Source organism: Thalassophryne amazonica, chromosome 7 (assembly GCF_902500255.1).
Source record: "Thalassophryne amazonica chromosome 7, fThaAma1.1, whole genome shotgun sequence".
NCBI classification, from domain to species: Eukaryota; Metazoa; Chordata; class Actinopteri; order Batrachoidiformes; family Batrachoididae; genus Thalassophryne; species Thalassophryne amazonica.
Genome location: NC_047109.1, coordinates 4562302 through 4574399, shown reverse-complemented (window position 1 = coordinate 4574399; position 12098 = coordinate 4562302). Strand labels below are relative to the sequence as shown.

General features: G+C 45.9%; 1 protein-coding gene across 1 annotated transcript in view; it reads right to left on the bottom strand.

The window, feature by feature from the left end:
* Positions 1-12098, bottom strand: part of LOC117513190 (metaxin-1-like) — a 50068-nt gene that overhangs the window by 29647 nt on the left and 8323 nt on the right. Inside the window, exon 2 of the mRNA XM_034173487.1 lies at positions 1830-2100. Within this exon, the coding sequence (XP_034029378.1) occupies positions 1830-2100 (271 nt within the window). The remainder of the gene's footprint in view (positions 1-1829; positions 2101-12098) is intronic.

Sequence of the window (12098 nt, the reverse complement as noted above, 5' to 3'; positions counted from 1 at the left end):
GGCAAAGAGACTTATTCCACTTATTCCTTATTCCATAAGGAATTCCGACGAGGGGCTGGACGACTCCTCCCACAAGGAGTGCTCACAGGCGAATGACGTCACCGACAGGCGTGGAAAAACTCACGCATGCGCACGAGGATTCAAGCATGTCTGACGTAAAAACAAATGAATGAAATCCATATAGTTTTTGAAAAAATAAAAAGGACCTATACTTTATGGACAGCCCTCGTACACAATATCACCATTTCCCTCAAATATTGTTCACAAACCAGTCTAAATCTGTGAAAGTGAGCACTTCTCCATTGCTGAGATAATCCATCCCACCTCACAGGTGTGCCATATCAAGATGCTGATTAGACACCATGATTAGTGCACAGGTGTGCCTTAGACTGCCCACAATAAAAGGCCACTCTGAAAGGTGCAGTTTTGTTTTATTGGGGGGGGGATACCAGTCAGTATCTGGTGTGACCACCATTTGCCTCATGCAGTGCAACACATCTCCTTCGCATAGAGTTGATCAGGTTGTCAATTGTGGCCTGTGGAATGTTGGTCCACTCCTCTTCAATGGCTGTGTGAAGTTGCAAATCTCTACAGAATGTGACTTTTATTGATGCAGGGAGATCATTCGGGAGGAGCTCGGAGTCGAGCCGCAGCTCCTCCACATCGAAAGGAGTCAGTTGAGGTGGCTCGGGCATCTTTTCCGGATGCCCCCTTGACGCCTCGCTGGAGAGGTGTTCCGGGCACGTCCCACTGGGAGGAGGCCCCGGGGAAGACTCAGGACACACTGGAGGGACTACATCTCTCGGCTGGCTTGAGAACGCCTTGGGGTTCCCCCGGAGGAGCTGGGGAGGTGTGTGTGGATTGGGAGGTCTGGGCGGCTTTGCTTGAGCTGCTGCCCCCGCGACCCGATTCCGGATAAAGCGGAAGAAAATAGATGGATGGAGATCATTCCACAGAACAAGGACACGATAAGAGAAAGCTCTCTGACCCACAGACTTCTTATTCACCTTAGGGACACAAAGTAGTCCTGCACCCTGAGAATGCTGAGCCTGGGCAGGTACGTAAGGTTTAATTAGGTCAGCTAGGTAGGGAGGTGCCAGTCTATGAACAATTTTATAGACTATTAGCAGAACCTTAAAATCTGCTCTCACTGGGAAAGGAAGCCAGTGAAGAGATGCCAAAATGGGAATACCACACCATCCATGTGCACAACCATGTTGTAGATGTGGTGATTCTCGGGTCTGATCTAGTAATTAAGTCATAAAACCCAGCTGAAACACCTTGGAGTCGGCGTACGATGTTTTGTTTGTCCCCAAACGATCCCAGCATGCACTGCGCCAAATCCAAAATGGAAGTATGTGTGTAATGCATGAAAGTGTGTTGAAAGAATGTGACCTTTTGGCCTCTTAAAATAGGTCCAGATTAGCCATCTTTGAACGTGACCAAGGTCAGTGTTCTGAGAATGTTCCCTGAGAATTTGAAGTCTGACAGGACTGGACTCATGCAAAGACAGACAGACGCAAAGTCTTCTTAATACCCGATGACCATGATACTGTGGCCGTCGGGTAACTAAACCACATCAAGGTCATGTGAAGGTTTAAAGATGAGCATTTATCTGATTTTATGTCTGTATCAGGTACACAAAGACAGAACATTACGATTAAACTTTCGACGACATATGAAGCGTGCGCGCTGGTGATTTCGGAGTAAGTTTAAAGGTTAAAGAAATCTTCATTGAGCCGTCCTATTTTAATCTCAGATGGTCCTAATACCCACTGAGTATCCACTGAACGTGCTGAAGATATGATTTTATATGATGTGTTGCTCACCAGCAGCAGCAGACAGTCTCTGCTGACAGACGGTAAACCTGCTGAGTCACCGTCCCAGCAGAACAGCTCCATCTTACACACGCCGACCTCTCTCTGCTCCTGCTTCTTCTGTCTTCTTTTTCTTGTGCTTCTCTCTGCTCCTGCTTCTTCTGTCTTCTTTTTCTTGTGCTTCTCTCTGCTCCTGCTTCTTCTGTCTTCTTTTTCTTGTGCTTCTCTCTGCTCCTGCTTCTTCTGTCTTCTTTTTCTTGTGCTTCTCTCTCTTCCTCTTCCTCTTCCTCGCTCGTCTTCTTCTTCTTCTTACATGGCGTTTAGCGGCAGCCGGTGTCCCGACGAGATGAGCTCCCCGTCATCTAACCACAATATTTTGCTTTAAAAACTGCGTGTACATGCACGTCTTTACTCTTTTAAACGGAAAAGACAGGTATTACTGTATTTTTTATGTAAAGACAGCAGCTCGGTGAGTTTTCTTCGGTGGTGGAGCTCATCTTCAACAGCGGCACCTTATTGGAGCAGTGCTGCCACCTTCCGCATCAGTCCGTCATAGCACGACTAAATCCTCTCGACGAGTCAACAGTAAAACTCGCATATAATGGATTCAGGTGGATTTTGTCCGTTATAATCAAATACGTATAAAACAGACAAATCCGTTATAGGTATGTTTATTGTATGGTAGGTATGTTGATTAGTTACAGTCAGGAAGCACTGAATGATCTACAGGGAATCCCCAGCGCCAATTAGTCTTACATATTCCTTGATTAAACGCCTCTGACCATGAAACGGGACCTGCCTCATTTCATGAACAGGTCAAAACTTCGTCTGAAAAAAAATAAACACCTGCCTTAAATAAGCGCCGAACATTATGTGCATTAGAAACATTACATTTGCTCGAGTCACTCTTTCTTCTAAGTCTGCTGTGGAGTGGAACCTTAAAATCCTAAATCCTGATTTAAGCTGAGTGAAGCTGACACTGACAAGCTTCACTCAGCTCCTGATTTATGCTTCTCCAGCTCTGTAACTCTGTGGCCACGCAATGACCTCGACATGCACGTGACCCTTTTAAATTTCTTTGTTGCATGTTAATACAATTTATGGCAGAAACAGTCAAGGGGGCAATTTAGAACTAGAAATTGGGGGGGAACAAAGTGTGAGGCCCGCAGGGCCGAAGCCCATAGGCCGGGGGTCTGGGGGTCGCTTTAGGCCCCCAGAAGCCAACGGTTTCTAGATAAGCTCAGATGCATTCTGAGCATCCAGAACAGTAATTTTAATGTTTTGTGAAGACCATAAAGTGGACACCATTTGACTTATGCAATTTGAAACTGTGGATATAAGTACTTTATTCTGAGAATAGCCAGCATTGATTTTATTAACATCCTGGTGTAAATAAGGTATCACCACATGTGTAGAACTCAAAAAGAATGATAGGTTGAGTTTTCATTAAAAAAAACAACAACTGCAATGTGGTAAAATACGTATATTCATAAATATGAAAGAACAGGCTCTTAATAATTATTAACTATCACATACTGTATTATTTTTCTCAAGATTTGTTTTTCCATAAGTTTGAAAAAACAACAGATCATAAGTTTAGGATAAATTACTTATCATGAATTTAATTTTCGAAGTGGCACTAATGACAACACTCATACTGAACATAATTTCGCTTGTATAGACTGATTTTGGAGATCAAGCAATAATTGCAGATGGGCTTTCTGAGGTCCCAGATAGCTTTTCTGATTTCCTTTTCTAACTTTCAGAATTTAGTCAATCAGCATATGGTCCATTGATACTTATGTGTAGACACTAGTCCCTAGAGCAGGGGTGGGCAATTAATTTTTACAATGGGCCACATAGGGAACCTGAATTATGCCCGAGGGCCACGCCATCAATAACTTGGCTGTCTCCCATTACAAAGTTTACAAAAAATTACCTATTTAATAGCTTTTATAGGTAATTTTTATTATTGTAATAATATGTAAATATTATAAATAAATAAACCTCTCTAATGATTTGGAACACACAAGCTTGACATTTTTAATATATGTAATAATAATCACAGACCTCATGAGGGCCGGACAGAGATAATGCAAAGGGCCGCATGTGGCCCCCAGGCCACAGTTTGCTCAGGTCTGCCGTAGGGCAGCTATGTTTGGTTTCAAATCTGGGCAAATGCAGTCCCAGAAAATTCCGAATGTGACAAACAAGAAACAGGTGTTGGAAACAAGTCAATGCTGCTAAAAATACAAACTTGCAGAAACAAAGATGCTATTCTGACATGGTTTTGCACAGAAGACTGACATAGCATGTTTCAAGTACACACATATATGTCAGAAGGTGGGGGAGGGGACATACCATATTCTGTCCCCCCTGGTTGAAAAGGTGGGGGGACATGTCCCCCCTATCCCCCACCAAATTGCACCCATGGAAACAGCAGCATTTTCTGGATTCATTTGTCCCTCAATGAGCTCCACTTCAGGGTGACATAAGAGTATGTTAAGTGTCAACACTCTTAAGATACTCTTCCTTTAAAATAACCCCGACACCATTTCTCTTCCTGTCCTCACCATCATACAACAACTGGAACCCACCTCCTGTGCTCCTGCTCTTACTTCCTTTCCACTTGGTCTCTTGCACACACAGTATGTCTACCTTTCTCCTTTCCTTCATGTCAGCCAGCTCTCTCCCTTTACCAGTCAGACTGCCAACATCCTGACTCTCACTTTAACCCTTCTAGTTTTCCTCTTCTCCACCTGTCTGTGGACATGTTCTCCTCCTCTTCTTCTTCAACCAGTGGTAGCCCAGTTTCCACTGGCACACTGTTGGGCAACAACACTGGTGGCGTTCATTGTTAACTTGGCTCTCAACCGATCCAGTATGGAAATTCAATTTGTACTCTGCCTCTTTAATTTTTTACACTGGATGTTCTTCCAGATGCAACCCACATCATTTATGTGGGCTTGGGACCGGTGCTCTTGACCAAATGGTCCCCTCTCAAAATTGGTGCATGATGTGCAGTGAAGGGCAGATTGATTTTTAGGGGGAGCCATTCGGTCAGCGACACCGGCACTCAGAATGTACTGGCTGCACACCCCATGTGGGCGAGTTAATGAGCACCATCAATAACCTTGTTTGAATCCTCGTCTGGCACCAAAACAAATAACACATTTTTTTTTAATATACTTTTTATTCAAGAATTTTAACATTTTTACAAAAACAGAAATCGGGGCGAGGCCACCTTTTAACATCTTTTTTTAACATAGCATCATCATCATCGATAACAGCAGTCATCAATATTTAAAGAAATAAAGTCAAATCTTTAGGCTCATCATGTTATGTGTCGGACGCAGCTCGGAGAACCGACCAGCGTTTGAAGGACCCAGTATGAAATAAGCAGAGCACGGTTCAAAGGCTAACTGAATTTAATACATAACAGTGATAATATAATAACAGAAAGGTGCGGCCTGGCGTGGTGCGCTCCCAGCAGCGCTAACGGTCCGGAGCCAGAAGCTGTTTCGGACCCAAGGACCCCGCCGACACCCCCCAGGTGGCCGCAACAACCGAGTCTGTGAAAGAAGGAACCATTATGTGAGTCCACACTCTACACACAGAACACTTAAAGGTGTACAAACAGCAAACACTTCCTGGCTTGATTACTGATCAGCTTCCCAACCTGCAGGCATGGAACAATCCAGTTCCCAAAACTCCACTGCAGTGGAAGCTGATACATGACTAACAAACAGCTCAATACAATAAGGTGTGAGGGACACCACATTTACTGACTGTATAACTGTTAGTCACAAAATCTAACGTACCTCAGGAAGTGTGCTGACGAGCGTGAGACCTCACCCCCTCCTCTTTCACAGACTGTGCATCAAACCTGGATGTTCTCAGCATCCGCTGCTGATGAGATGGCTCCCGAGACGACGATCTCACCCGTCTGGTCACAAGGTCGAGTCTCTGGCAAATACACACTGTGCACTCCAGTCTTAAATGCCAACATGTTCCAATCCATCCAGATGCACCACAGCTGTGAGTCCTGACGAGTCGCAGGTGATCAGGGTGAGGTCCTGACAGCCTCAGCAACACAGCCACTCAGTCCCAAATGCACGCCACCTGGGAGGAAAACCAAAAGACAAACAAACCGGCAGCCAGGCCCCCCCAGCCATATAACACATCATATTCTGTCCATTTAGACCAGATTCTATAAAATGTGTCCATTTGCAATTTGAGTTGAACAGACACCTTTTCCATTTTGTAAATTTCTTGTGTAATGTTGATCCAGTCCTTATTTCTTGGTGGTTCAGGTTTGAGCCATGATCTTCTGGTAAAATAAGCACTTGATCAGATGAAGGTATTATTACGTTCTGGTTGGAATAGTGCCTGACCTGCGGGCTGCTGTCCATTCAGCTGCTCCCATTTCGTGTTCAGGGTCGCCACAGTGGATACAGCCAGATCCGCAATGTTAGTTGGCACAAGTTGTACTTACATGTTGTCCATATTCTTGAGCCGCTTAGGTGGGTAGGGAGAGTTCCCATGGGATAAGAAAAGCTTTTCAACCGACCATCCCTGGTTCTTAAGACCAGACACCTAAGTGGAAATACTCACTTAACAACAAAAAAAAAAGAAAAAAAAAAAGATATTTCTGTGTACCTTAGTAAACACTAGTAGAGTTCCACTTTAGATTTGGAATGTATAATAGAAGATATACCTTACTGAATTTTCATATCAATATGTTATATGATATGACTATGATTTGACACAAAGTGCAGCAACAGTGAAAATTAAACCTTCTTAAACAAAACAGTAATAATCCCACACTCATTTTACACTCATCATAAGGTTAGGATACTGTGCCCTCCAAAAGGATTGAAACTGTTATGTGTCGGACGCAGCTCGGAGAACCGACCAGCGTTTGAAGGACCCAGTATGAAATAAGCAGAGCACGGTACAAAGGCTAACTGAATTTAATACATAACAGTGATAATACAGAAAGGTGCGGTCTGGCGTGGTGCGCTCCCAGCAGCGCTAACGGTCCGGAGCCAGAAGCTGTTTCGGACCCAAGGACCCCGCCGACACCCCCCAGGTGGCCGCAACAACCGAGTCTGTGAAAGAAGGAACCATTATGTGAGTCCACACTCTACACACAGAACACTTAAAGGTGTACAAACAGCAAACACTTCCTGGCTTGATTACTGATCAGCTTCCCAACCTGCGGGCATGGAACATCCAGTTCACAAAACTCCACTGCAGTGGAAGCTGATACATGACTAACAAACAGCTCAATACAATAAGGTGTGAGGGACACCACATTTACTGACTGTATAACTGTTAGTCACAAAATCTAACGTACCTCAGGAAGTGTGCTGACGAGCGTGAGACCTCACCCCCTCCTCTTTCACAGACTGTGCATCAAACCTGGACGTTTCTCAGCATCCGCTGCTGATGAGATGGCTCCCGAGACGACGATCTCACCCGTCTGGTCACAAGGTCGAGTCTCTGGCAAATACACACTGTGCACTCCAGTCTTAAATGCCAACATGTTCCAATCCATCCAGATGCACCTCAGCTGTGAGTCCTGACGAGTCGCAGGTGATCAGGGTGAGGTCCTGACAGCCTCAGCAACACAGCCACTCAGTCCCAAACGCACGCCACCTGGGAGGAAAACCAAAAGACAAACAAACCGGCAGCCAGGCCCCCCCAGCCATATAACAGAAACACTTGGAATTTCACACATTTTAATTTGTTTACGCCATTTTAAATACTAGAAATACAAAAAATAAAGAATTAAAAATTCTAAAATTATCTTCCTCAAATTCAAACTGAAAGCAAATATCTAAAACTTGATAAAACCTCTAAATAATAATCAGTTTTATTGCCAGTTTTCTTTAGACAAGTCAGGGGATGGAAACATGAACATTATGTCTTGGACTTTATTTACATCAATTATGAAGAAATACAAAAGTTTCTTTTATCAAAACATCAAATCTAGTCTTTCATCTCAAATGTACTTTCTGTCCAATTGTAGCTGAACTTAAAGAAAATCCTCCTCTACACCATTTCATCAGGAAGCTGGATTTTAGAATTTTAATTCATTTATATCAACTTATATTTGCTTTGGAATGGAATAAACAAATTAAAATGTGTGAAATACCAAGTGATCCAATACTTTTGAGGGAAATTGAGAAACAGTGACTACGTTTACATGCAGCCAATAACCCTTTCATAACCCTTTCATAACCAGAATATTAGCAATAGCCCGGTTGTGCACGGCCATGTAAACACCCGCAAAAACCCAAATATGCTCATATTCCGGATTTTAAAAAGCCAAATATGACCCCTGGGTTACTCCTTTTCTAACCTGAATATCAGGTCATATAAACACACATCAGGATATCCCCATAGAAAGGAACATTATTTTGTGTTCTGTGCATGTCCTATCCACAAGGAATCTTGGTCTTTTGAGTACGGCAACTACTTGTATGCGGCGCGTGCAACCCACCAAACACCACAGAAGCAGAGGTAAACAAGTACGGGGAATCCAGACACAGCAGCACCACACTTTTGGAGCGAGGAGGAAACCAAGTACTTCATTAGTATCGTGAAAGACATGAATATAATGTCTTTTATTTACAAGAAGGTGGCCAAAAAGTTACGCAAAGCAGAATTTGCATGAACGCCAGACCAAATCAAGCACCGGTGGAAGATGTGCATCGCTGTTTAGATGGAGATATTCCAAATGATACCAATGACCATGTATACAGGAGTAACTCTGTCTGCTTAAGCATGTAAACGGGTTATTCCTAATGATTCAGAAACCGGAATATTGACCTTAACCCGAATATTAATGGCATGTAAACGTAGCCACTGAGGAGCAGCATCTTACATCTCATATATAGTGCAGCAGATAAGAGAATATTTAGAGTGGAATCCTGCAAATGGTGATACAAACATCAAATTTGGCACAAATAATCCATAGACATGAACTCTTTAAAAAAATAAAACTGATTGGCCACTTGAATTTTCATTAGGCAGTCAGGTAGGGGTCAACTGAAGAATTACACAGGGGTCAAAATCAGGGGTGGGCAACTTGTTCCAGAAAGGGTCAAGAGGGTGCAGGTTTTCTTTGCAGCCACTGATTCCACCAGGTGATTTCACTGATTAACTGATTCCATCCCCCCCCCCCCTTGTGTCCACCTGGACACAAGACAGAAGTTAAGTGAGTCAGATTACAACTATTAACTAAAACACCAAAATACACATCAACACATACACCAAACACTAAAACAACCTAAAACATATTGCACAACATTTTTGCACTTCCCAATTACAACTGATTGGTGACCTAATGTCTCCCTCGCTCCTCCAGGGCCCACTGCATCCAAATCTAAACAGTCGATGAAAGAAAGACATTATTCAATAAAATTTATATTTCTTTAAAACCAATCGTGTGCAAATTATTCAAATGTGCAAAAAGTTGTTACAGTGCTGAGTGCAGTCCATATTGTGCAAATGTGCATCAAAGTGCTTAGTGAACAGAGTAAATGTGCAAGTGTGAAATCACTTAGTAACAAACTGGCTATTTGTTACATAGCTGTGAAAGAAAAGCATCTATGTCTCGTTCGTTGTTCAGTGTCTTGAGAATAAAGCTTTAGGTCATAGTTTTGGAAGCACTGTTTAATTTTGTCTTGTTCATTTTTGTTGTGTGGGCCGCTGAAGAGGAGGTACTGCTGGCCCACCACCACCAGAGGGCACCCTGCCTGGAGTGTGGGCTCCAGGCACCAGAGGGCGCTGCCGCCTCACAGGAGCAGCCGGGGTGACAGCTGACACTCATCACCTGTGACAGCTGTCACCACTCATCTGATCTGCATCGGTATATCAGCAAGACGTCATCTCCGCCTCTTTGCCGAGATATCGTTCTACCTGAAAGGTAATATCCTCAGCCTGACTGCTTGATAGAAAGCCCTTTTTGTGATTTTTGTGAGTGATAACAGACTTTTTCTCCAACGAGAGGTGGAGGTAGTTTCCCTGCCGTGCAGATTGCTGGGTGCAGACGCACCTACGTTTAATTGTGTTTTTGTTCCTCACCAGCAGTACCAGGTCCGACACGCGGAGGCAGTGGCCACCTGGGAGTTCGGGACTTGGCGGCTCCAGTATTCCCGGGGTCTGGTGGAGGAGGAAATCGTGTGGTTCCGGTTCTACTTTGGACAGGCGTCTCCTATCTTCGAGCCTGCCCACACGACACCTTGTAATTTGACCTCTGATCTATTGTGTAATCTGTTGTGTTTGTTGTGCACGTTCGCAACAGTAAAGTGTTGTTATTTGACCTATTCCATTGTCCGTTCATTTGCGCCCCCTGTTGTGGGTCCGTGTACTTACACTTTCCCAACAGGATATCTCGGCCAACGTCATGGATCCCGAGGGGCGTCAACCGGCTGTTGAACGGCCAATGGAAGAACAGGGTGCACAGGCGCCCGCAGGAGGAATGATCGGTGAGTTGCAGCGGATCCTCACCGTTTTCACGGCTCGGTTGGATTTAATGACCGAGCAGAATGTCCTCCTTAACCGCAGGGTGGAGGCTCTCGCCGCGCAGGTGGAGGCGCGCCCTCAGGGCGCTGCTGCGGCTCTCCCTCCTGTCGACCCCGTGCGTAACAGTGACGTTCCACTGGTCGTTCAACGACCCCTCCCACCTTCCCCGGAAGCATACATAAGCCCTCCAGAACCGTACGGAGGTTGTGTGGAGATGTGCGCGGACTTCCTTATGCAGTGTTCGCTCGTCGTCGCACAACGTCCTGTCATGTACGCGACTGATGCTAGTAAGATAGCTTATGTCATTAATCTGCTTCGCGGCAAGGCACGCGCTTGGGCTACAGCGCTTTGGGAGCAAAATTCACGGCTTCTTCTGACATATGATGGGTTTGTGAGGGAGTTCAGAACAGTGTTCGATCACCCAAATAGAGGAGAGACCGCTTCAGCCGTGCTGCTGTCAATGAGACAGGGGCGCCGGAGCGCAGCTGCTTATGCAGTCGACTTCCGCATCGCGGCTGCGAGGTCCGGCTGGAATAACACTGCCCTCCGCGCCGCCTTCGTAAACGGACTGTCGTTGGTCCTAAAGGAGCTCCTGGTGGCTAAGGACGAACCGCGGGATTTAGACGGGCTTATTGATCTCGTTATACGATTAGACAATTGGTTAGAGGAACGCCGTCGGGAGCGAGGCGAAGGACGTGACCGGATACGCGCCGCCCCTCTCCCTTCCGGGTTCGAAAAGGGGCCGCCCTCCCCACGCTCCACAGCCGCAGCGCTTTGTGGGGCAACAGCTCCCCCTGTTGACGTTGTTAGGGAGACGCACAGGGCCAAAATGGGAAGGCTGATCCGTGGAGAGTGTTTTCTCTGCAGCTCAACAGAGCACACACAGAGAGACTGCCCCAAACGGCCAAAACGTCAACACTCGCCCTTAGAGACTGGGCTAAGGGGGGGTCAAGACATTCAAGTGAGACACACACAAATTGCCACACGACTCCCAGTCACAATCCTGAGCGGGGATTTAACCCTTCAAGCCCGAGCACTGGTGGACACGGGGTCAGAAGGGAATCTGCTAGACAGCAGATGGGCAAAGGAGGTAGGGCTCCCTCTGGTGGCGCTTCCTACGCCATTGCAGGTGCGGGCACTAGATGGCACCCTCCTCCCTTTACTCACACACAAGACACCACCAGTAACTCTGGTGGTGTCTGGAAACCACCGGGAGGAGATTGAGTTTTGTGTAACTCCTGCCACCTCCCGCGTGATTTTGGGCATCCCATGGATGTTAAAGCACAATCCCCGGATCGATTGGCCGTCTGGGGTGGTGGTTCAGTGGAGCGAAACCTGCCATCGGGTGTGTTTAGGATCCTCGGTTCCTCCCGGTTCCCAGGCTAAGGAGGAGGTCAAAGTCCCGCCCAATCTGACGGCAGTGCCAGTTGAGTACCACGATCTTGCTGACGTCTTCAGCAAGGATCTGGCACTCACCCTTCCCCCGCACCGTCCGTACGATTGTGCCATTGATTTGGTTCCAGGCGCTGAGTTCCCGTCCAGCAGGCTGTACAACCTCTCACGACCTGAGCGTGAATCAATGGAGATCTACATCCGGGACTCATTAGCTGCCGGGCTGATCCGGAACTCCACCTCCCCGATGGGGGCAGGTTTCTTTTTTGTGGGCAAGAAAGATGGCAGACTTCGTCCATGTATTGATTACAGGGGGCTGAATGAGATTACGGTTCGCAACCGATACCCGTTGCC